We start from the raw sequence: 26,481 nt of genomic DNA on the forward strand, positions 1-26,481 counted from the left end.
CTGTTTTGCATCAACCTCCAGGGTCCGACAGACGCCACTAACGAAGCACCGAATTATAGTTGCCGATGACCAACGTCCACTATGTCAGCGTCCTTACCGGGTGTCTTCAAAAGAATATGGTCCCGTCACCAAGTAACAGAAATGCTCCAGGACGATGTTATCCAACCATCGACGAGCCCCTGGTCTTCGCCTGTTGTCCTCGTCGCAAAGAAAGATGGAACCTTGAGGTTTTGCGTGGATTACAGACGCCTCAACAACGTCACGAAAAAGGATGTGTACCCCCTGCCACGCATAGACGATTCCCTCGAATCGCCTTCGCCATGCCACTTACTTTTCATCCCTTGACCTCCGCAGTGGATATTGGCAAATAGAGGTTGACGAGCGAGACCGTGAGAAGACCGCTTTTATTACGCCGGACGGTTTGTATGAATTTAAAGTGCTCCCGTTTGGTCTGTGTTCGGCCCCTGCCACATTCCAGCAAATGATGGACACTGTACTCTCTGGTGTGAAGTGGCAGTCATGCCTCGTATATCTCGACGACGTTGTGATTTTCTCGGACACGTTCGACGAGCACCTGAAACGTTTGCGCGCTGTCTTAGAGGCCATCCGATCTGCCGGTCTCTCTCTAAAACCCGAAAAATGCCACTTTGCTTTTAACGAGCTGAAATTTCTCGGCCACATTGTCAGCGCTCGAGGTGTTAGCCCAGACCCAGAGAAGACGGCCGCTGTCTCTTCATTCCCCAAACCAGCGGATAAACGAAGCTTGCGTCGATTTCTCGGCCTCTGCGCATACTATCGTCGCTTTGTTAACAATTTTTCCAAGATCGCTGAGCCTCTGACTCGCCTGACAAAAGACGCCGAGCCGTTCTTTTGGGGCCCCGACCAGGAAAACGCTTTCACGGAACTCAAGTCCCGTCTCCAATGTACGCCAATACTTGGCCACTTCGACGAAGAGGCCGACACGGAACTGCACACGGATGCCAGTAACGTTGGCCTCGGTGCGGTCCTTGTTCAGTGGCAGGACAGTGCAGAACATGTCATTGCTTACGCCAGTCGCACTTTGTCCCGTTCCGAAGTTAATTATTCAACTACCGAAAAGGAGTGCCTTGCTATTGTGTGGGCAGTCATGAAATTTCGTCCGCACCTGTACGGTCGTCCGTTTCGTGTCATGAGCGACCATCACTCTCTGTGTTGGCTGGCAAACCTGAAAGATCCATCAGGTCGGCTTGCTCGATGGAGCCTTCGGTTACAAGAATTTGACCTTACAATTGTGCACAAGTCCGGTAAGAAACACAGTGATGCTGACTGTCTGTCCCGCGCCCCTACTCCCTGCCACGCGGACGGCTCCCACGACGATTCCGTTTTCCTCGGTGTTATCGCGACGTCCACCTTATCCCGAAAGCAGCGGGCTGACTCTGAACTTTTGCCCCTCATTGAATACCTCGAAGGAACCGTGTCATCTCCTCCTCAGCTCTTCAGGCGCGGACTGTCGTCATTTTGCCTGCGCGATGGTGTGCTCTACAAGAAGAACTACGGTCCAACAGAAACTGCTTATCTACTTGTAGTACCCACAATGCTACATGACAAAGTTCTTCGTGCGTGCCACGATGACCTTTCTTCCGGCCATCTCGAGTTTTCTCGCACATTGGCACGGATACACCGAAAGTACTACTGGCCCAGGCTAGCTGCCGTTGTGCACCGCTACGTCCGTACCAGCCGTGAGTGCCAGCGGTGGAAAACACCCCCCATTAAACCAGCTGGGCTCTTACAGCCTATCGATCCCCCGAAATTCCCATTTCAACAGGTCGGCATGGACTTACTCGGCCCATTTCCGAAGTCCTCCATGGGTAACAGGTATATAGCGGTTGCCACTGACTACCTTAGCCACTACTGTGAGACCAAGGCCATTCCCCGTAGTACCGCAGATGAAGTTGCGCATTTCTTCATTCACAACATTGTACTCCGTCATGGTGCACCAACAGTCGTCTTAACTGACAGAGGAACCTCGTTTACGTCGGCACTCACGAGTGAGGTACTTCGACTCAGTGGCACCACCCACCGCAAGACAACAGCCTATCATCCTCAAACTAATGGACTGACTGAGCGGCTTAACAAGACAATTGCAGACATGATTTCTATGTATGTAGATGACGATCATGGGAACTGGGACCGAATTCTGCCGTACATCACGTTCGCATACAACACTGCACTCCAAGAAACAACACGTTTCACTCCATTTCATTTGGTTTATGGACGCGAACCCTTGACTATGCTGGATGCCATGCTTCTTCCAGATTCTGCTCCCTCCACTGTCGTGGGGGCTGACCAATTTATTCGTGACGCAGAAGCTGCACGCCAGCTTGCCCGACAGCGAATTCGGCACCAACAAGTACACGACGCCCAGCGCTACAACCTGCGACACCGAGAGGTGACTTACACGCCCGGCGACCAAGTCTGGATATGGAGCCCAATACGGTTGCGAGGGCGCTCTGAAAAGCTTCTGCGGCGATACTTTGGACCTTACGAGGTGCTCCGCCGCCTCAGCGCGGTGAACTACGAGGTGCTACCACAAGGCACTGTACGCTCCTCTCGGCAGCCCAAATCTGAAATAGTTCACGTTGCCAGAATGAAGCCATATTAAAATCGGTAAACCAATTCAGGGTCCAAACCAGAGCCAGAGACTTTCCCGTATAACTTGCCCCGCTTTTCTACTATTCCCCTACACTTGCGGCATCGGGTCGATGCCCCTTGGAAGGGGGGCAATGCCACACCGCTGACCATCTTCTGGCACCACCAAGTGGCCGAATGTCTTGGCACGTGGCTAAGCGTCATCCTCGTCTCTCTCGAGTTTTCACTTGATTAAAAAGGGCCAGCTCGGTTGTTGTGCTGCTTGCCACGTGTGTTGGTGACAATATGTAGAAAATCTCCACACAGCTTGTATGCATCAAACAGTAAATTCTGAGATGAGTTGCCCAAAAAGCCGAGAAAATCAAGAGCAACAATTTTGCAGATATTTTACAAGAAAAGGCTACATGAAATACTTCTACAGAAAAATGTAACACACTGTGGGCGATCTATTTCATCTGCCTTGGCACCGAGTACGAATTTGAAATCTTAAAGCAGGCTAAATAATATACCATTTTACAATTTAGGTGGCAGTTGAATGAAAGAGCACCTACAGTGCGAGAACCATAGGACAGCAGATTAACACAATGATACAAGACAGAAAAACAAAACTCAATGGATATAACCTGCTGTTTCTTTTCTCCGTCAACATTATTTTAGTTTTGCGTACAGCAAGGGACACAACAGTATGTCGGCATTACCGGCACCAACAAGCATTAGCCCAGCGGCCATACTATTTCACTTGCCGCTTCTCGGTATACTTCGGTTCAACTGCCCTCAAACACGGCGGAAACGCGCACGCCGATCGCTAGATGGCAGCACTTTTCTATAAGGTCTATTTGCTTTTGTGTGAGGGAAGCATAAGAGTGTATACAGTAGAACCCTGAAGATTTTTTAATATTTTCAAAAGCCACTCTTCTTGTTCTGAACCATCCCCACTGTTTATTATTTTACTTTATTTATTTCTATTAATTTCCACCAAAGTCATAGAAGCTCATTGTGCCTATCTCCCTTTGCAGTTCACCTCTACTGGAAGACCGTGCTCACCAATATGGAGTCTGCATGAACCTCAGGTAAAAATTTGCATTCCTGGAATTACGAAGAAAGCCGATAGGTCATTGCCTGCTCTTAAATAATGTTAGATTATCTGCATTCTAAACATCAACTTCGCATACCTGTCTACACAGATAGCTCAGTTAATTCAACCAGTTACGCGAGGTCTACAGGCCGAGTCCATCTTGATAAAGGTGAGACGACCTATCTTCTTCCATTGGTGCTGAACTAGCTTCCCTACGCGCTGCAATTAAATTCATTAGCCGAGAACCTCCGCATGACTGGAACATATTCACAGATTCTAAAGCAGCACTTCAAGGCCTGCAAGTTGCACTACTCCGCATGTCACATGAGCAACTCAATGGAGAGATCCACCAGCTGTACCACGAAGCGACATCGAAAGGTCATGAAATTATACTTCAGTGGTTGCCAGGACACTACAGTATTAATGGAAAGACCCATGCAAATGAGGCTGCCCGTTCTGCCCACAACGATGGAGTTCCAGTCACAATCCCTATATCGAGAGTTAGTGCAGAACGCGCACTTCACTCTGGCCCTGGAGATCACACGTAGGACACGGGAGTTTTTCAACCATCGCCTCAGGGCATTTAGACCCTGGACTGCGTCTTCGCCTTCCCCATAAGATAGCGTGTCGAGAAGCAATGTTGCTATACTGTTTATGGCTAGATGTTGCTTTCACAGACAAATATGCTTTCCAGGTTGGAATGGCCGACAGCCCTGCCTGTGAAAAATATGGCTGAGAAGAGACAGCTGACCAACTCCTGTGTAAATGCCCTGCTTTTGCGAGTGAAAGATATAAGTTGCAATGTGCGATGAGCCACCTTGATCCTCACCCTTTCACAGCGGATAAGACCTTTGGTCCGTGACCACAACCGTCAAGTGCCTTCAAGGCACACAAGGCACTGTTTCGTTACCTGACAGCCACGGGCTTGAGAGAGGTACATATTGTGACTGTGCTCCTTGTCTCTTTTCTCTTCTTCACCTTACCCCTTTTCTTTAGTGCAGGGTAGCCAACTGGAAACCTGCCTGGTTAACATCCCTGCGTTTCCTCCTCCTCTCAATCTATCTACTTTTTAAAGAATTATGGGAGCACTTAAGCTCCGCCTTAAGGGTATGACGCGACAGTGTAGGCTACCAACCCACATATTCCGGTGAATGGGGCCTTTAACACTGTCGTGTTAAATCAGACCTCATGCAGAATCAGTATATAATAGTGATGTATGCAGTAAACAGCAAAAGCAAGAATAAGAAGCAAATGTTACAAGCTGCACAGTTTACTTTGGAAATGAAAAGACACAGAAAAGCAATATAGTATCACAAATGAAAGACCAAACAAAACTTCAACTGCAGTATAGCCCCTCTAATATGGAACTTGAAGGGACCATGAAAATGTGTTGGTCTAATCAGAGGTTCATCTTAACAAAAGATTCCACACACAAAAAAAAAAGGATGTGCAAGCATGCTGGAAAGTATATACATATATTACATAAAATGGTGAAAGAATGGCCTTTCGCTGAAGCAAACTCCCATGATCATACTTAGAAATGGCGTTAGTCTAGTTTTATTTTTTTCGCCATCTTTTTCTCTCTTCCACTGAAACAGATAACTGTATTGCTCTCTTTTTTTGCATTCCCTCTGGCTTCAAACACACTAAAGGTGCCCATTTTGGTACACAGCAGTGAATCGTGCGTCTGGCACAGGCAGTATGCACACGACACCACAGTACTATCAGGCTATCTTTGCACTACACTGACACCTTAACACAGCCTAACAATTTTCGCCTTAATGGGTGTTCATGTAAGTTTCACAAGGCCTGTGAGTAACAATGAGCACTGGGGGGCCAGCAGTGACTTCTGACAGCTCACTGCCTTTTTTCAAGGATGTCGAGTTAACAAAGGTTGATCAGTTTATTAAAGCAAGTTCTAGTTTGGTTTATGGTTAATGGGGTTTAACGTCCCAAAGTGACTCAAGCTATGAGAGCTGCCATAGTGGAGGGCTCCCGGAGATTCAACCACCTAGGGTTTTTAACGTGCGCTGACATCGCACAGCACACGGGCGCCTTGCTTTTTACCTCCATCGAAAGGTGGATGGGATTCGATCGCGCATCCTTGGGCACAGCAGTCGAGCATCCTAACCACCTGTGCCACTGTGACAAGTGAGGCAAGTACTGTACTCTAGAGGAAAGAATGCAACACTTAGGTTAGTATAATTTTAAGTATTTAAAGCAAGACAAAATAAGAAAAGTTTGCGGTAGAGAGCTACTGAATTGAAACTAACAGGCGATTCATTTCTACAAGAGGATTAAATCAAATTGCAGAGTCAAACCTAGAGGTGATCAATTTCGTCATGCAATTTTGTTCAGCTCTCAATGCTTAATATGTCATGGCAAGCTGTTGTTCCTTTCCCTAAAAGAAAAAAAAAAACAATATTGCTGGAACCAATGAGGCTAGCAGGAAGGCAAAATGATACTGCTGATTTGAATTCTTTTCCCACGTCAAGTTCTCTGTAAGAAACTGTCACTCATGCATTTTAGAAAGACTTACGCAGACACCAGCTCTGTTGTGTTGAGAAACTTGACATAAGAGACAGCCTTCTTGTGGCCCTTGAACACACACAGTGGCTCTTTTGTATTTCTCAGGTCATAGTAGTAAACACAGTGGTCTTGTAAAGAGAGAAAAACAGTGGAAGAAATATATCAAAGCAGTTTGAGAATAAAACGTACAGCAAGGGCAGCAATATGTTGCAGATCTATATGGTGCACAGTTGCACGCCAAGAGAATAGCGGTAACCAAGTAGCACACAAAGAGAATACCACAAGATGACAACTTGTGCAGTAGCCCTCTCCAGTACCTGATTAGAGGTTAATCTTGACGTGCAATCAGCCATGTTTGAAGACTGAGCTACATGTAAGCGAAAAAGAGAGTGATGCGATGATGCGGCAAAAGCAATCATTGTTACCTCCGTTGCCTAATGGGGAAGATACATGCTCGCAACAGGGCGGAACCGATGGCAACACGAAACGGCGACGACGCCCTGTGTTGCTGGCATAGTACAAAGCAAAACTACGTGCAAATGCAGCAGTCACAACAATTGCAAGAATATAAGTATTTTGCAGCAACACGCAAAATAAAATGCATTTACAACACACCGTTTTGAATTTGAAGCGTTGAACATGTGTTAACTTAGTGCTAACAATTAGTCGTGGGATCTTTTGTTTTTTTGGTTGCGATTAGACATTTGCTGAATCCTTGGCCATTCGCCATTGTTCGTACAAAGCACAAAATTTAAGCAACAATGCACGCAATGCAACACTATATATATAAAAAAAAGAACATGCGAAATGAACGGCAGTGACGTAAGTCGAGCGTTCATGCTATTGGCTGATCACGCGTGCACCTCCAGGCGAAGAATGAAATTTTCTATTTCGGTAGATCCGAGCGACGAGGCAAGTGGCACATGCTTTTCTGTTCGTGCAAAGGCTTAGTGTGACACTTGCCGCCGTCACGTTAAAGTGAGTTTCTGAGTGCATGTAACTCAGCCTTGACTGATGAAAAGAATCAATAAAAATTTGCAAAACAGCAAAAAGTTGAAATCAAGTTCAATTTCTCTATGACAAAGTTTTCAGATATGCAGGACTTTCAGAAAGCAGTTCTTTCCTGTTTGTACTCAAGAAAATGTAGCTGATTATGATAGCAATGCACACAACATGACAGTGCCTCGCTTTTCTTTTTGAATCTTGTTCAAGGTAAGTAATCACCTTTACTTCACACTTATATCAACAAGCATTATCCAAGAATGGTCTCTGACAATACAAACCACCAAGAGTGTTCAATATTGCAAAGTCAAATACAACTAACAACTAAAAAGCAAGCATCACTGGAGCTGTTAAAAATACAGCCAGGTTCATAATTTATTACAAGACATTAACAGCACAGCATACTGCTAGCAACTATTCATCTTTCTGATGCCCTAGTACTGCACCCCTATGAGCTTCCAGGTGAGCAGTGAAGGCTTTGGTTATTGCTTTTACATCAAGAAATTACCTTCGAGTAGCAGCCCAAGGGGCAGTTAACTGGCAAATGTGAGCACCTAATTTTTCAAACCAAAGCCATTAAGCAATTAAAAAGAGTAAGAGACGCCAAGTTTTGGTGGCTGCATTTTCTGCCGATGTTCTGCATATTAAGAAACATGAATATGTAGTTATGTGAATTGCTTGAAAAAGGAGTAAATAGTTTATAATTTAATTTCTCTCATGCAGTTTCCGTTTCAATTTGAACCGCCTAATGACGCAAGCATACAAAAACTGTAGTATGGTTGCTGCTTTCTTCATATTAATTCCCATCAACTCTTACATAAGCTAGCCCAAAAGTTGAAATCACAAAAAGAATAAACAGTGATTATACAGAATTTTTTTTTTATGGGTCACATGACCACAACTTGTCTGTAACATCACAGCTGTTGTTTGATCATTGAAACAACTGCACGGGCAAATTTTCTATTATAAATTTAGCCGGCGTAGGCGAGCAAAGAAAAAAAAAAAATTCAGCTGAAATTTTGGTTCGGTTTGGCTGGTTTATGGGGTTTAACGTACCAAAGCAACTCAAGCTGTGAGGGATGCGTAGTGGAGGGCTCTGGAAATATAGACTACCTCAGGCTCTTTATAATGTGCACTGACACTGCACAGTACACAGGTGCCTTACTTTTCGCCTCCATTGAAAAATGACAGCTACTGCTGGGATCCCACGTCCTTGGGTTCAGCAGTCAAGCACCGTAACCAATAAGCCACAGCGACAAGATGAGTTTTGGTGTGTCTGCTCCTTTAAGTTCGTATATACTACAAGAGAGTTCAGTATACCGTGATCCGCGATCCGCCCCTGCGGCACTCAACCGCGTGTGGGCGGGACACACAAGCTGATTGGTCTCGACACGGCAGGTCTATCTGCCAACATCCAGTATGTGGCGCCATCTATCGGTATCAAGAGGATCTCGGCATGCACAGTGGAACACACGGTGGCGGATCATGGTAGCGGATCGCGGTAAACTAAAACTCTCTATTATCTGACAATTATGTGCAATTAAAATTCAAGTTGTATACTCTGAAACACTCAAGCACAGAATACTTTGGGCCAAAATCCTTGGTTACAAGTGCGCAAAGTGCACAATAAAAAAGTAGACAAGGAATGACAGAATGACAGAACAACTGAGGGGCAAGTACACAGTTAATAATATATATACATACATCTGGCAGACCAACCAATATCAGAAAGTCTGCATTTCGTGCATGTCACTAAAGGTGCCGACACCTGAAGGAAACAGAACACCAGTAATAGCATGACCTTATGATGTGCAGCCTAATCTTCCATGCAAACATGCTCTCAATGAACCAATCCGGTACTACCACATACAATGCATCTGGCTCTCGAGCACATGCAGACTAGAAGTGCATGAATTAAGCCTTGCAAAAGCAGTATTGAGTATAGATACCAAGCCTAGAGCATCCATCCTCCTCTAAAGGAAAGCACAAAGACAAGAACAAAACAAAACCAGGAGTCAGTGCCATTCCAACACAAGCAGATGAGCCTGCGCCGCGCTGTCATGAAAACCTACACATTTCACAAAACAATGCACAACACAGTCTTATGTCCATCTCTTTGTGTACTAATACTGCACGTGCTGAAACCCCAAGTAGTCACTAAAATAACACACAAAAACAAAGCAGTTTAAAAATGCCTCAGTGAATAGAAAAACAAGTTCAATGTGCAAGTTGAGATCAGCAAACATAATGACTATGAACAGGACAAAGACTAGCACTCAACATCCAATGAGAACAAATATGGCTTCCTTCCTTTCAGCCATATATACCAGGTGTCCCGAGAAGGGCTCATCAATAATTTTTTAAAATGGGCTTTTTCATACAATAAGATGACATTCGCAGCACAGTAATACCAGTACAGGTGGGCATTAGAAATCAGGTGAATAATATCAACTAAGTGGCTAGTTACCTAAATTCTAAGATTTGAACTTTCAAGCTACTACAGATATGTGGCCAGTTACAATCACAGATTACCAGCTGGCCATTAATAATGGCCACAGCAGTTTCAACAACTTAAAAAAATCAATTACACTCAGTGCTGCGGCTCACATAATTTTGTCCATTCTGATGCAATTTATCTCTACGCGATCAGTTCCATGATATATGCACATACCTGAAAAAATATATATATAATATAACTGGCTGATGTAAAGAAACGCGGATCGCCGTACGTACATACATCACGTGGAACTTAATCTGGAAGTAAGCCAGAGGAGTGTAGGTAATTTTTTTTTACAGTATCCCTTAACGTAGGCATTCAGAGCACATCGCCAGAATCAAACTGCATCACTCCGTGGCACATGTGCAACATGTCCATCTCCACCCCGGCTGCACTGAGGTGCACCGCTGTTCACAACTCTAGCCGAGGCATGGCATGAAAAGTCACGTGGTATGAGCGCCACAGAGTGACCCGTATTGATGGACGCCACTGAGCCCGCTCCTCAGGTGCGCAATGTTCGAATTACGCTAAAAAGGGCTCAAATTTGTTAAGCCACAGCATGAAGGCTAACAGCAACTTTGAGATTATTAAAACTGGTACTGCCCCGATCAATGAGCGGCTACAATTCTCTAATTGCAACTAGGTGCATATCTGTAATATGTAGAAGTTGGCAATTCGAATATAGTTTATAGTTTATAGTTAACTAGATACCTAACTAACATTATTCGCCTGTTTTCTGATGTCCGCCAACACCAATAATACTATGCTGCAAATGTCATGCTATGGGCCAAACTGTATATTTAATAATTAAGACTGAGCTACACGAGAGCGAAAAAGTGAGCAACGCGCCAAGGCGGCGCGGCGAAAGCGATCTTGGTTCGCTCCGTCGTCTACTGGGGAAGATACATGCACGCAACAGCACGAACCGAGCAAAATGGTGACGACGCTTTGTGTAGGTTATGTGGCTGGCATAGTGGCTTAGTACACTGCAAAACTATTGCCAAATGCAACAACAGTCATGACGATTGCAAGAATTGAAGTTATTTTGCGACAACATGGGACAAAGTAAAATTTATTTACAACAAATCGTATCGAATTTGTGTTAACTTTCACTGTAAGAGTAGTCACGTGGCCTCTTGTTTTTTGTTTTTTTTTTTGTTTCGGTTGCGATTAGACGTTCTTTGAATCCTTGACCATTCACCATTGTTCATACAAATCGAAAAATTTACGCGGTAATGCACAATCACAATGCAACAGTGCAAAATAAAGAAAGCTTGCGAAATGAGCGGCAGCGACGTACGCTTACTTCCGGGCGAACGAGCGAAACTTTCTATTTCGGTAGATCCGAGCGACGAGCCAAGCGACACATGCCTTTCTGTTCACGCAAAGGCTTCGAGTGACGCGTGCCACCGTTGCGTTCGCATTCGCGTTAGTTTTCGCGTACATGTAGCTCAGCCTTTAGTGGCAGACCTTCCTGAAAAACCTGAATAAGATCTTAAAAAGCCCCTTTCAACTGTGCAAAAAGAAAATGCACAAGTTTAGATTAAAAAACATTAGATAAAAAAAAAAAGAATACTTAGGTGAATGTAAGCACGGTTCCCTAGAGTAAAAAACAGAGTAGAGCTTCGAATGACATAGGTGCTGCGTTCATCACAAGTCATTCAAGCAAGTGTAATCAAAGCTGAGGAGTTGTAAACCTACCTATTAAATGAATAGAGAATTGCCCTTGCCTTATATCAGTCATTTTCATATGAGGTTCGTTCTGAAATGAGGCCTGCCCACTGGCACCTTTCACACCTACATTCATATCTGCACTACATAGTATAAACCAGCCGAAAACATTTGCAGCTGGTTTTAATACCCAGCAACACACAACTCGTTGCGAAAATGTAAACAGACATTTCAAAAACAATTTAACACGCTAAAAAGAGAAATTTTAGCACAATAGTGTAGATACTGGGTACATTCATTCTAAAGCCAAGTGAGACCGTTAACATTATGTTTATTTAGTAAAGCTTTAACATTAGTTTGTTGTCAATCGCATAACACTACTTCAAGAAGATGGTTTGGTTTGGTTTGTGGAGTTTAACGTCCCAAAGCGACTCAGGCTATGAGAGATGCCGTAGTGGAGGACTCCAGAAATTTCGACCACCTGGGGTTCTTTAACGTGCACTGACATCGCACAGCACACGACTACTTCAAGAAGAGTTACCTTGGTTTTGACATCATTATGCTGCTCACAAGCAGTCATTTATTAAACTGTACAGTTTGCACATTTTGAGGTTGAACAAGTTAATGTAGTCTGGTTTGACCATAAAAGCACAGTGCATATCTATAGGCACTGCATGGGTATGTAATAACAGACAAGTTGTACAAATGAGCTGACTAAAAGAAAATCACCTACCAGCAGAGCCCAGTGCCAAGTGAAATCTAGATGCTGGATTGAACTTGACACAGCAAACATTTGCCTTGGCTTCCAGGGATATTACTGAATGGTCACAGGCTATTGACCACAGTTTCACTGCAAAAAAAAGAGAGAGAGAGGATGTTCCCTCTTAAAAGAAAACAATGGCTTCTCCAGCACTAAAGCATAATGATGGAATCAAAGCACAAGGTATCAGTGGTATTAAGCACTGCTTGACACCTTGCAGAAAAAAAGTTCCATCTACAAACCTTTTGCATCATCTGATCCAGAAGCAATCATTTTTGTGTCTACTTTGTTGAAATCAACACTCCAGCACCGCTTTTCATGTTCCTAACAAAAGAAAGAAAAAGAGAAGCTTTGAAAACTAAAAACCATTTCCAAATCATTTCCAATGTTATTGTGAGTGGAAATAAAACAAACTTCCACACATTGCCATCAAGAGTAAATAGCACAGTAAAAGGAAATCAGCATAACACTTAATAAAAATTAGGCAGCCAGCTAGCACACCAACCACTGTTCACTTTCGTGGTTTGTATAGTATCTTATTCTCAGGGAGTTCTTGTTCAAGACAAATTTTATCCCCGATGCTAAATCCACCTCAGCAAGTTCTCAATAATTGCAATGCCTCCGCATCAAAACACAAACATCAGATGGAGGAATTTCGAGAATGCATGTTACTGTTAAGTAAAAAAGAATCTAAAAACTTGTTACTAAGCATGAACTAGCGCAGTTATCTGTCAACTCAGAACTAATGTGACTTATCAACAGGATAACAGCTCAGCAAATTTGATTTACTGTTGCTGAGTCGCATAACTTTCTCCATTCACAATATAAATTCGGTGGTGTATTTGAGACTTCAAAGTGTACACGTACATTATAAAACCATAGTGTCCAAAGGCAAATGCAACCGTGCATGCATAGATTGCCATGCCAACTACCTTGTGATAGCCAGGACAATGATGCATGAAGAACTACACTCCTCCTTTTGACAAAGCCACTAGCTGGTTACCAAGAAGAATTTCAACCCAACATCTACCGCCGCCCACCTGCCTCCTCTTGAAATGGCAACATCAATCTGACCTGGAACATTTTGACCTTCTGTCCTGTAAAAGCATCCCAGATCGTCACGGTGCCCTCGTAGTCACTAGAAGCCAGCATTCCTTTGTGGTATGAGCTCCAACTGATGCAACTAAATGCCAAGAACACAAAAATGAAGGGGTTACAACAACTCTCAAGCAGAAGCAACACAACTGAGGGCAGAAGTAGAAACAACAACAAGCAACAAAAACAATTACCTTATCTTTGAGTTACACATCATCTCATTGACGGGATAGTGGATGTCCACAATGTCCTGTATGACAGTACCGTACTCAAAAACCTGACAAAGAAGCACAATTAGACACATTCACTGTCACGTAGCTCAACACTTGTATTAATTCGAAGGAAAAAAAATATTTAAAACCTTGATCTTCTTGGTGACACCAGCTATGGCAAAGAATTCATTGTCTTTGTCAAATTCTATGCTGAAAAATAAAAAACAATTTCAAAACAAAGCAAATCAAAAGTGACAATTTTCCTCCCAGATTTTGCACAGCAGTGCTGGGGCAAGCTTTTAAAAGCAGAACACTAACCTTGACACGATGCTAGTGCCATTGAGAAGATCAGTAGCATAGTTCAGTGTTGCCAGTGGACGGATACTGCTGTACCTTGTGAATTTTGAAAGATCTTCTGTAAATGCTTTCAAGCCATCTGCAACACGACCGGAAGACCATTTCAACCCCTTCTTCTGAAGAATTCAAGTAAAGCATGGCAAAGCAGCCCCGGCTAGCTGGGGAAATGCTACTTCATTTCAATTCTCAAATTTGTCAGTATATAAATGTGTTCAAAAGCAATAAAATTATTTTTACCAGCAGCCAGTCATACATAAAACAACGCTGCACGAGTGAATTGGTGCCTTGCTCACAGACCACAACTGATGGTGCCCACAAGTATACAAGGGCAGGCACAGGCACAAAACTTAGCAGATGATTAAAAAACACAACTGCTAAACAAAATTGCGATCTCCATCTGCCAAGATCAAGCACAACCTACCAGTATGTGTAACCTATGAAACAAGAATGCACATGCAAGCACATGCAGAACTGAAAAGAGCATCTAGACTAAGATTTTTAGTGCATGAAGCTCACACGAATATGAAGGCTCTCATGCCAAAAATTGATGGCAGCTCAACTCACCTGGATATATATAGCAAAGGCTACCAAACGGATTGTTCACAAAGCCTGACTAGAGTGTTCTTGTGATCAATGCACTGCGTACAGTGTGATCGACGATTCAGAGCATCTTCTTGGCATCTTCCAAATCTTCTTGCTCCTCCTCCTCCTCCTTCTTGACTTCCATTTCACCAGCTTTTTTTTCTCCTCCATCTTCTTTCTCTATGGAAGCATGGAGTTTCTTACTCTTACCTAGAGAGAAAGCTGGGGGCGCTGCACTTCAGCTGCCATGGGACAGTGTGCTTAGTGCAGGACAGTCGGATCTTTTTGAGGGGGGGGGGAACACAAAGTGGTGCAACTAAGCTGTCACATCACCATAGTCATCATCTCGAGGCATGAACGTAGAGCGCAAAAGCCATAGTAGCGAAGATGCAAAAGCAGACAATAAAAGGTTTGTTTTCCAAAATGTCACTAAGAAACCTTCTTGAAGTGGTTGACTAACCATATATAAATTTAAAACATTTTTCTTTTTAAAAAGTGCCTACTACGTGCAAAATATTGGCTTCCGTGCTACTCAATACTTGGCCAATAGGAGAGAGAACTATCGCTTAATTTGAACCAATTTTACATTTGCATGCTGTTTTGCTAGCTTTTTGCAATTTACAGTCACAATATTGAATATTGGGACATTTTTTATTGTAGAATAGCGTTTTTGGCCACAGGTTGAAGTTCAGCACTTGGTAGCTCTCCGCTCCAAGATGCTTAAAGCGCCCATGGTGGCTGAACTGGTCATCTGGAAGCTCCATGAAAACTCCCATAGATGGCAGCACCAGCTTTCTCTCTAGGTAATGAAACTTCAAGCTTTCTTCCGGTCTCCTTCTTCTTGGCATCTTCCGAATCTTCTTGCTCCATTTCCGTGGCTTCTTCTCCTCCTTCTTCTCTCTTCCCTTTTTCTGTGGGCTCGGCGCAACTAATTGCCATGGCTACGGCGCATGCGCCGTAACGACCAGCAACACTTACCTGAAATGCGCTGCTGACTAGCCTACTGTAGCTTTCACTACAAAAGTCAAAAGTGGTGTGCACTTCAGCAGCACACAGTAGACGTTTACACCAACCTAATACAAACATCCTTACTTTTTTAGAAAATCAACCAAACTAACCAGTAGAATTGTAGTTGATGTGCTTTGTCCGAGTTGAGAGATAGCACTCTTCTAAGTCTTCGAAGTGAAGATGGACACGTTTCCTTCGAGAAGCTAAAGTGCTGTGTAGCCATTGAAGCTTGCTCCCCTGTTCAGAAGTAAACCACATTTGTACGTAAGCTCCACAGCAAAGTCAATAAAATTATGGGGGATGCTTAAGTTCTGCCTTTAAGGGCACAACGCAATAGCGTAGGCTACAAGCCCACATATAAAAGCCCCACTTTAACAAAGCTGTATGAAAGTGCCTGCGTGGCCCAGGGGTAACATATTTGAATGCAAGAGTCCTGGCCGGTTGATTCTGATATTACCCTCCCATATGAAAGGAGAGGCCAGAGTTGGCAGCTCCTGCCAAACGTAATGTCAGGCCACCCTACCCGAAACACTTTTGCCGCCTGACATTTGTGCCATAGTATTCTTTTTCTTCTAATTAGCTTTTCTTAAATCTTCTCTTGGGTGTTTCCCATTTTCTTTTATTTTCAATTGGCTTTTGCCTGCGATAACCTCTGGTTTGGTGCGAACTTTCTCACATTTTTTTTTTGCCATCTTCAGAGTATTACAGTAAAGGCCACCCTACATCCACTTAGTGCTTGACGCCCCGCCCCGCTCATGACTTTTCGCTTATAACGCCAGCGCCAGCAGACAGGCACCGATGCCAAATTTTCGGTGAACAGGACCTTTATCAATCTGCCATTCACTCAAACTGTTAATTTAATTATTTTTGTTTATTTATTTACTGGTGCCCATTAAGGCCCATGAACAGCAAATGCCTTGGTTATGTACACAACACAACACACACTCATAACTGGAAGCAGAATTTGAACTCCCCTAGAATGGGTGCAAAAATAACAACATTACCACTATAATGCAGCTAAAGAAGAGCACCTTGCAAGCGTATTGTAAAATATCCATCCTGTTGGCAAACGCACATATTAGTGGTCTTTTTAAAATATTTTCGATGATAAAAGAGTTTTGCTTGGTCACGTCACTGAACTCATTAAATACAAATCCATGAAATTTTATTACCTCTCCTCAGTAATCCATTTCAATGCTGAGAAAACATTAAAACTTTTTTGCCCACGCCTATTCCTGCCGAAAAATAAAAAAAAAATAAATTTAATTCTCCCTCTCAAAGCGCTCCTGGAAAGCTAAAGCCATCCAGTGGGTAGGGAACTAATCTCTGTTTTATTTTCTGTATGATTTTTTTTTTGCCACACAACAAAATTTCACCTCTCCTCCCCTTCCTCCCAAGTCGGGTCAGGTGACATGAGGGTGCTATTTACAATATCACAGCTTGCAGTCCCGCAAGAACAGCTTGTTTCTTCAGAGTGTCAAGCATCTAAGGACAAGTTTTGGGGCGATGATAGGAACGGTAAGACAGAAGACAACTTCAGTTTGTGAGGTTTCAGCACAGACAGTGAAACAGCGTCAAACAACCCCAGAACGCCAACAGGCATCCATCGATAAATTTCAGTTCCATTTCCGAATCGTTGCACAGCTGTCGCATGCTGATCTAAAGATATCCTGCATGTTCTAAAGGTCATAGTTCTTATCCGCAGGGTGTCAACATCTTTCAAGAGCCATCGCTTGCCAATGGCCGTGAAGAGAGATGTCTTGAGCTATGAGACCACCAGATGTCGACATCGGCATCGTTTTGTCTACTGCCACGATTTTCAGTAGGGATCGAATATTGCCATGAAATTCGAAATATTCTGTACATAGGTCATGCATCGCTCCTTGCTGCAGAAAATGTATATTTTACCTTTTTTATGTTACCTCTGTAAAAAAATAGACATTTTTATAACCTTTCATTTTGTTGCAAATTTTTTACGAAAATTTCTTCTCTCATTGCCTAGCGGGTAAATACATTGGGCGAGATTAAAAAGAAAATTTCCTCCTTTAGATTTCAATATTATACACTTTAGTATCAAGCATTTTTTGGTAGCAGCAAAAAATATTAGATGCACACCCAGAAACTACCACTTACAGTGGGCAGAAAAGTTTTAAGGAAAAGTACTGAGTGCCGGCTGACTAATCAGAGTGTGTTGCACATTTTCGAACACAAAAAAGTACAGATGTTCCCCACACTTGACATGCACCCAAGTACTCAACACTGAGAAAAGCTCACATGTTTGCTGCCATTAAACCCATCCTGCATTGAGCTTGCATTTCCTGGCTTTGCTGCCTCCTCAGGTAAACGAGACCCTGAGCCAACAAGCCAAAATTGCTCTGGATCCTTGGCAGTTTCCTGAAAGGTAACGATCCTGATGCTCAACCCTCAAAATCTCAACAGTACACAAGAGGGCCAAATAAATTATTTGTGTATGACAGGACCCATGGTCAGAAGCTTTGTAAACGGCAAGCAATCTTTATGCATTGAAGTACAATACAATCTCTTGCAGCTCAGGCTATGTTGCAAACATGAATTAAGAGAGCCAGTAATATGCATAAGTGCTAACGAATTGCCTCATGGCTCTTAAATTTGGTTGAAATGATACAGAATGCAAAGGAGAACCTGCAGTAAGCTTCAACACAATATATGACCCTCCAAAAGTACCACAGTTCCTTTAAAGAGTGGCTAAAAGAGAAATAAATGGTAGCAATAAGCTTTGCTATGCTGACTGACCAACTGCTGGGAACTCTGCCAACAATCTTTCTTAACAAAATGTTGACTGCATCACTGAGAGAGCATGAATAGAGTCCAAAGTCATTCTTCCAAGTAGCACCAGTGTCGCAGCATCATTAATGTCATCTGTCCGCTAAATCAAACCAAACAGCGAACCTTTTGACCAATCAGACAAAGCAAATGAAAACCAAACCGCTTTTCCTATCGATACAATATTTATCAGAATATCAACAAATTGCATAGCCATAATTTTTGCTGTGAAGCCCAGTTTACTACTATTCATGCTAATGAGGACTCCATTGTTTGGAATAAGCATGACTAACCTCGAGAACTTGATACTGGCTCATGCTTTTGAAGTGGCTTTTCTGTAATTCTGTAAATAATGGTCTCGCACAAGCTTACTGTAGCGCATGCAAAGCGAATGACGTTTCAAGTCATCCTATATCAATAGCCCATTGTGCTGGTTTTCTAATTCAATGGTACACTCCCCATCTCCATTAAAATGGCATGGCATGTTAAACCACTCATGGCTGCAGAGAATTTATGCAACCAAGTGCAGTTACTGGAATCCTTGAGGGGCACTGTTAGTGTTCCGCCTTATACAAAGAACCTCTGTTCTTGGTAAAAATGACATCTGAAATCTTGGAATACTAATTTCTCAATCAAGCTGCAATCAACCCTTTAAAGGCACACAAATAGAAGTTGGCCTGTATGGTAGGGTACCACTTTCTAAACACAAACAGACCACTTTCTATGAAAATGGAGCCTGCCAAGAAATGATACTGTAGAACACCGCTATAGTAAACTTGGATATAGTAAAGTGAAACTGAAGTCGCAGTTCATCTTCCGTAGACAACTGTACATTTTTCCCATATTATAGTAGACACTTTTGGTAAAAATCTGTCATAGTAAAGTGCATCTGGTTGCAGCGACAATTTCCCATGAAATGACATCTCCACACGCGCGCTGCCTAGCATAGCGAGGCGATTTCTTTGAGGGAGGAAAAGAAATATTGGAGTTGTCTTTTTTTTTTTTTCTTTTTAATGGCTTTACCATCAGGCTTAGCAGCACTCAGGAGAAGCCAACTTTATGTAGGGCTTGGAGCCGTGAGGGAAAGCATACAGCGCATACGAAAAAAAAGTAAAACTGTCGACAAACATGGAAAGAAGGCAGCGCGGTCCGTTTGGAAAGTAAAGACTAGTAAAAATGCAGCGAGAATTTGAGGGAATAAACAGCCAAACATTCACTGCACTGTGCAGCATAAGGCAATGGTGGCAGGAAGTGGAGGCGCACCCTGTGCGGCTTTTGCAACGCTTGACTGCAGCACACATTTCTCATCTGCTGCCTTTTAAAAGACAAACAGTAGAAGATTACACCGTGTTCATGCAAGGCTTTGGTTTTAACATGAAATTCAACTCTGTTGTATTTGTAGCCACGTCGCCACCTTCATGCCAAGGTACTTTCACAAGATGTAAACAAAAAACCTTATAAGATAAGAGAGAAATGGAAGGTATTTTACACTGTTTTCATCGTTAAGCAACAAGACGTGTTCAGTAGGTAGCTGTTTAATTACCTGACAGAACCTTCAGGACTAAATCAAAATAACAGCTTGAGGGGCTAGTTGGTGCTGCATAATACCCAGAAATGTGGCGCAACAAACACAAACACATGCGAGGAGACACACGCACACACTACCAACTGTAATATGGATCTGAACACACACTTCCTCTTCACAAATCTTCTTCTACACCCAAGTACATCTTCTCATCATCCTCTATGTCATCACCAACAACTGATATAGTAAGACTCTGATATAGCAAAGATTTTTGTCAGCCCCAGTGATTTCACTATATAAAGGGGTTCTACTGCATATGAGTGTGGTCATCACCGGCAGAATTCTGCAAACAGAACTTGCGTGTCGACCCCAATTTTTCGGCACAGATCCCCGAGGCTATGCTACACTGCTGTTCACTTCAAGATAGCGCTAACTAATTGTTTTCATAAGCGTCATGAGTTTGAATCAATAGATAGGAACTTTTGCAAATCAAATTTTTTTGCTAATAAATGCTGGCAGAAAAAAAAATGGAAAAAATTGGCAGTGGCTTAGCTCTGCTATGCCTGGATATACGTAGCGTAAAGCGTAAAGCACCTGCGGCAGTGCGCTTTGGGACAATTCCCTCTTCCGGGCCTCTCTCGCGGCCACTCTGGGAAAGCATCTTGTCGTGACGGTACATTGCGCACCCCTTGTCGAACACAACCAGCATTTCATTGAACGCATTAAAGTTCACCGGCGTTCTATAATTCATCTACAGGAAAGGAAAGGCGCAGTATCTGTCACTCGTGGAATACCGCTATCATTCTCAGTGTAGACAAGGGGAATTATGAAGAGCGTTTCATTATCCAGGGCGTGGTGCAGTGGTAAAGCGCTGGGCTGGGGATCCAAGGAATGGAGATTCGATGGTGATTGGGCATAAAGTTAACTTCTGGTTGGTCGCTTCGAATTTGGCAGCTCTCGCGCATTGCACAGACAGCAGACTCACGCGAAACTCGGCTCTGACCCGCATAGTGTAGCTTTACGCTACAAAACCAGCCCTTTGACTTTACACTGCTGCAGAAGACGTGGACATTACACCAGCCTCAACCAGGCACAAATTGACAGCTGCACCTGTCTCTCAGGGTTGGCATCTTGGCACTGTTCCATGAAGCACTCTTACATGCACAGATTTTGTCACTTCTACATACAACTCATTTATTTAGTGCCCCATTGTCCACATTGTCCCCAGGTGTCTACATTAAAAAAAAGAAAACCTAGGCTGAAAGTCAAATGATTTCTGTGCTGAGAACAGGTTGAAAACACAAATTTTCCCATAAATTTTAATGGCAAAGTAACAGGATAGACATAGAGGCTTATGCTAGCAGATCTTGCATAGCATTTAAACAACCGCATTTAATTAGTCGACAAGAGCAATGCTCAAAGCGCTGTCTGCCATCTCATTTCTGTTCTTTAGATCCACGTGCATCAAGTGATGAGCCAAATTTTTTTTAAAAACTCGACACTTCATATCCAAAAAACAGGTGCCTTCTCTTAAATATGGCATGCTACCAGGAATATGAGCGAGAGCTTGAGACAAGAGGCAATACCATTAGACTGTGTATGAGCCCTGCCAGAAATGAAACAAAAGCCCTGATGCAAAAAAAACCAATCAAATGAGCCAAAAAAGCACCAGCATATTTTACCAAGTGGACAGACTCAAAGTCCCATAGATATTTGAAGAGCTAATCTACATTCTACAAGATGGCAAACACATCACAAAGACAAGGACTGTGTACTGCCTCAGTGCACTCTAGAATAGACTACAGTGGTAACAGTGCCAAGGAGCATTAGCACAAATTAAACCATGTTCCATCTACACCTCTCTGCTGCTGCATGTTTACACAGGAGTTTACATGCTTTATTGGTAAGCACTAATGAGTACACTGTTGGTTGTTAAGTGTGCATATCAATGAAGCAGTTTTGTGTCTACTGGCCTCCACCTTGTATTCCCCGGTAATTATTCTTACCACAGGGATACCACTCACACACGACAGTTGTGAATAATTCATCCACAACAGACTACTTTTGAGTAAGAGCTAACTCAGCCACATAATTTGAATTAAACAGACCGCTCACGAAGTATGTGATCAGAAAAACAGGTCTCTATACTCCCTCTTGCAAGCTATTCACAGTGCAGTGGCAGCTACAAGTGCAAGGCAACGGCTTCTAGACTTAGATTGTTTACTCATGAGAATAGCACACTGACAGAAGCTGCTGCCTCCTGCTCACTGCTGCTACGCCAATGCAAGCAACTTGTGAGATGGAGTACAGCAAAGCAAACAGACCTCCCCTCCCCACTGAATGCAGATTACCTCAACACATCTCAAGTCTTCGTCAATGAAGGTCAGTTCTGTAGTAAGCTGGTCCATTTGCTGAAAGAACATACATTGTGAGTGTGATCAATGAGCATAAATAAAAATGAAACTTCTAAACTGTAGCCATGCAGGTCACCTCTTGCTTATGCTTGCGAACTTGCTCAAGAAACTCTTTTAGCAGCTGTGCTTGAGCTGCCTTACAGTCCTGAAAAAAATAAAAATGAAAATGATATTGCTCTCATCATGCCTGACAAGAGAAACCTCCTCAAAAAGAAAGAATCTTACAGCAAACCTAGTGGAATAGACATTAGATGCCAAGTTGAGTACAGTTGCATAGAGGATCCATCATGTTGGGCATGCTACATTCCATTTCAATAAAATTTCGGTTGGGCTAGGTGGTGCATTATTCCTAAGGTAAATTGAAGCGCAAAGGAAAGACGGTCCCCAAAGAAGAGGCAAACACAAGGACAGGCGCTAACTTTCCTTTACCTTAGGTACATTCCATTACGAGCTTCTGCCCAATTTAAATACTTTAGCATCATAACAAACAAAATTTATACAAGAAGTGTAGAACTGCCATTATAAAAACTAAGACAACTTCAAAGTATGCACTGCTTGATAGACACCTCTTTTTTGTTCAAAGATAAGTATGTTCTCATCAAATGAGAGTAAAAAGACAACTTACAGCTTCTAGCTGTTGCTTCTTTTTTGAAAGAACATCCAGCATGTTGTAGACATCATTCAAACTCATGTTGTCCGACTCTTGCACAATAAGCTCGTGCAATTCTGACACGACTTGGTTATTCTGCACAAACACAATGCCACATAATGTCAGCACACCATAGAGATACAAATGCAAAAAAAAAGTTAGTGTAGAACCATAAAATTTGTATTTTTCTTACACCCTGAAGCTTCATTTTCTTTTCAGCTGCCCTCTGCTTGTACTTTGTAATAAGTTCGTTCACTGAAATAAAAAACAGTAGGCCATTAGCAAAACCACAATTCAATGCCTTTAAAAATCATTTTGGGTGGGCTGTTCAGCTTGGATCAAACACAAGAGGCAATACAAACATTTCAAGAAGCTGGAACAAATTTTTCTGCAGCTGTATGGAAAACAATTAATGAGGAAACGACAGAAGGCAATAGCAGGTACTTCTTTTAAGAATAATAAATATTTAAGCACGACTCTGTGCCCAACTGGTCAAGCTTGAGATGTTAAGCCCATAGATACAAACTGTAATTAGCCAAAAAGGAATGCTTACACGAGCTCAGTCCATAAGCTTCCCTTGAATTTTCATGGGGCTAGTTTTTTCTCTTTAATGTATATTTCTCAAATTGTAATAATAATTCTCAACCAAAGAAATGCAAAGGATTGTCTAGAGCAGGATGGCACATTTGATGGTTTGGTTTGTGGGGCTTAACGCCCCAAAGTGACTCAGACAATGAAAGACACCGTAGTGGAGAGCTCCGGAAATTTCAACCAACCCGGGTTCTTTAACGTGCACTGACATATCACAGCACACGGGCGTCTTGGTTTTTGGCCTCCATCGAAAAGTGGCCGCTGAGGCCGGGATCCGATCCCGTATCTTTAGGCACAGTAGTCAAGTGCCGTACACTGTGCCATCCCGGCAGAGCTGGCACATTTGAGACTAAGCATGTACCCCAGAGGTGTACATGCTTGGATTTTTCGTGTTCCTGGACTCATTCACCAACTGTAATTTAACACTCTCCTTACCTTCATACCTACTTTTTACTCTCTTTCTACCTTGCAATCATGGAGATGAACGGCCCTGATCTGCCCGATTCATGATTCACTACCAATCATTCAAATTCTGCTTATCACTCAAACTTACCACATCTAACATTTGAACAACCCTCTCAGCTCCAGATATCTTTCTGGTTAAATGAAAGCTGACTACTTTCACTAAAATGGTATTTCAAAATACCTTATAAAGATCCATGATCCAGCTACTTTTGCAGACAAATTATCAGATATTTTTTTCTAATTACTACATCTATTACTATTCTATAAAGTAGTACCCCGCTAAAGTAAACTTGGATATAATGAAGTGAAACGGAAGTCCCAGTTCGTCTTCAATGGACGACTGTACCGTCTGTTGCAGAAGTTTGCGGCCCAACGCGCCGGGCAGAGGAGCAGTATCGCTGCCGAAAGGCGGCGCTGCGCCCGCCGGCGCTGCCTGGTGACGTAGCTATAAAGAGTGAGGAGGCTTGTTGTCTTCTCCTCATCCCGCGGTTGATATCGCACATCTTTGCTCTCAGCCGCGGGATGAGGGGAAGAGAACAAGTCTCCTCACTCTTTATAGCTGCGTTACCAGGCAGCGCCGGCGGGCGCAGCGCCGCCTCTCGGGGGCGATACTGCTCCTGTGGCTGGCGCGTTGGGCCGCAAACTTCTGCAACAGACGGTACATTTTTCCCCTTTATAGCAAAGATATTTTTTATAAAAATCAGTTAAAATCGGCTGCAGCGATGCCTTACCGTGAAATGACATTGCCGCACGCACGTTACCTAGAATCGCGAAGCAATTTAAAAAAAACACAGTGTGTGCTTTTAAATGGCTTTACCACTAAGCTTAGTTTCACTCAGGAGAAGCCAACTTTACGTAAGCCTTAGAGCAGTGAGAGAAAGCATGCAGCGCATAGGAAAAATAAAGTAAAGCTGTTTACAAGCATGGAAAGAAGGCAGTGCGATCCGTTCCGTAAGTAAAGGAGAGTAACAGTGCAGCAAGAAATAAGGAGGGGAAAAAATGACCGAATATTCATAGGGCTGTGCAGCACCAGGCAGCAGTGGCAAGAACTGGAGGCATGCATGTGCGGTTTTGCAACACTTGACTGCAGCACGCACTTTCCATCTATTGTCTTCTAACTGACAAGCAGCAGAATATGATGCCGTGTTCATGCAATGCTTTGGTTTTTACATGAAATTAAACTCAGTTGTATTCATAGTCATGTTGCCCTCATGCTTAAGAAGCACTTCCACAAGATGTAAAAAAAAGCTTACTACTGAAAAAATGAGACGAAGAGGCGACAGCAGAGAAATGGAAGGTATTTGAGAGTGATTTTTTCATTAACAGTGATGGAACTGGCAACTGGCTTCTTGAAGCAGCTTTTGTAGTAGAAGAAATCGCAGTTTGTAGCAGAACTTTCAAGTTTTGTAGCAGGAAAAATGGCATTTTGTAGCAAATATTCGAGCTTTTGTAGCAGAAAAAAAATATTTTGTAGCCAAATCTCAAGACACTTAAATAAAGAAGGCTTGTTTTATTTCTGGAACCCAATTGTTCATATGTTTTAACGACCGCAGCAATGCAAAAACAAGCTTCAACCTCAAATGCAGTCTAAAGTGTTTTTTCCTAAAAAGCCCCAAATTAAGCAAACAGAACGTTTTGCTAAAAAAAAATGCCTTTTTAATTCAGAAGGAAAGCATAACGAGATATGCAACTACACTATAAACACTGTAGCCTTGGAAATAAGGTAGCTAGCTGTCTTAATATAAAAACTCTCTGCAGAAATTCAGAGCTGCCACTTCTTAAACTCCAACTTTAAGGCACTATTTCTTCTCTTTGCCTTGATGACTCCAGCTTGGACAGTGCCGCTGCAAGCCTTTCTTGTCCATTCTTCAATCGGGCTTGTCCACTCTCAACGTCTGCAATTTTTTTAGATTTGACACTTTTTAGAAAAGCAGCTCAGCATTGGTGCTCATATTCCTGGTCGGCCTGATCTCTTTCTGTACCTTTTCCTGATTCTGACCTCTTTTCTAGGTGTCCTTATTCTGTACATCAGGATAATGTCGAGGTGCCTTTTTCCTTCAAGACCCGTGCTCATTGGAGGAAAAGGGGGAAGAATATTTTTGCAGGTCCTGTGTAGAGATTATTTTCTCCTCGAGAGAGGCGCGCTGCTCAGTCAAAAGGCGCAATGCACGGGGATGTAGAGTGAGCGGTGGTTCCGTGCGTTCACAATCTTTGCTTTCGTTCTTTTTCTTCCGGTGGTATGGCGGGGTGGCTAGTTAATCAAATCGATGCAAGGACGCGGAGTCATGGGTCTGCTTCCTCGCAGCCCTCTGCAGGGATTGTGCATATGCTTTCCTCATTGTAATAGAAGCGTCCAAGGGCACTTATTGACCGTATGCAGGGCTGCAAATATATTAAGTACCTGCACATAAGTTATTTCTACACGCGCACTCACAGTGGCAGAAAAGAAATAACTGTCAAGACTGAGATAATATTCTAAAGGGGGCATAAACATTGACATTTGGAATTAAGCTGTGAAATTATACGAGATGTTTCACATAAGGGGTTGAACTTGAGGTACAAAAGCGGCTAATAGAGTCCAGTGCATGCACACAGAAGCAGTCAAATCCTTAACGCTCC

At 42.9% G+C, this 26,481-nt stretch overlaps 1 protein-coding gene across 2 annotated transcripts in view; it reads right to left on the reverse strand.

Annotated features, from left to right (window-relative positions):
* LOC146202404 (E3 ubiquitin-protein ligase COP1-like) overlaps nucleotides 1-26,481 on the reverse strand; it is a 49,720-nt gene that overhangs the window by 19,955 nt on the left and 3,284 nt on the right. For both annotated transcript variants that reach the window (XM_084588153.1, XM_084588152.1), the window contains exons 4-16: nucleotides 23,000-23,061; nucleotides 22,783-22,902; nucleotides 22,234-22,302; nucleotides 22,095-22,154; nucleotides 17,691-17,810; nucleotides 15,527-15,653; nucleotides 13,788-13,905; nucleotides 13,619-13,679; nucleotides 13,452-13,534; nucleotides 13,237-13,345; nucleotides 12,405-12,486; nucleotides 12,136-12,252; nucleotides 6,243-6,360 (exon numbers count right to left, since the gene is read on the reverse strand). In XM_084588153.1, coding sequence (XP_084444279.1) covers nucleotides 6,243-6,360; nucleotides 12,136-12,252; nucleotides 12,405-12,486; nucleotides 13,237-13,345; nucleotides 13,452-13,534; nucleotides 13,619-13,679; nucleotides 13,788-13,905; nucleotides 15,527-15,653; nucleotides 17,691-17,810; nucleotides 22,095-22,154; nucleotides 22,234-22,302; nucleotides 22,783-22,902; nucleotides 23,000-23,061 — 1,246 coding nt within the window. The remainder of the gene's footprint in view (nucleotides 1-6,242; nucleotides 6,361-12,135; nucleotides 12,253-12,404; nucleotides 12,487-13,236; nucleotides 13,346-13,451; nucleotides 13,535-13,618; nucleotides 13,680-13,787; nucleotides 13,906-15,526; nucleotides 15,654-17,690; nucleotides 17,811-22,094; nucleotides 22,155-22,233; nucleotides 22,303-22,782; nucleotides 22,903-22,999; nucleotides 23,062-26,481) is intronic.

Source organism: Amblyomma maculatum, chromosome 1 (genome assembly GCF_055883805.1).
Source record: "Amblyomma maculatum isolate TAMU_Amacu chromosome 1, ASM5588380v1, whole genome shotgun sequence".
NCBI lineage: Eukaryota > Metazoa > Arthropoda > Arachnida > Ixodida > Ixodidae > Amblyomma > Amblyomma maculatum.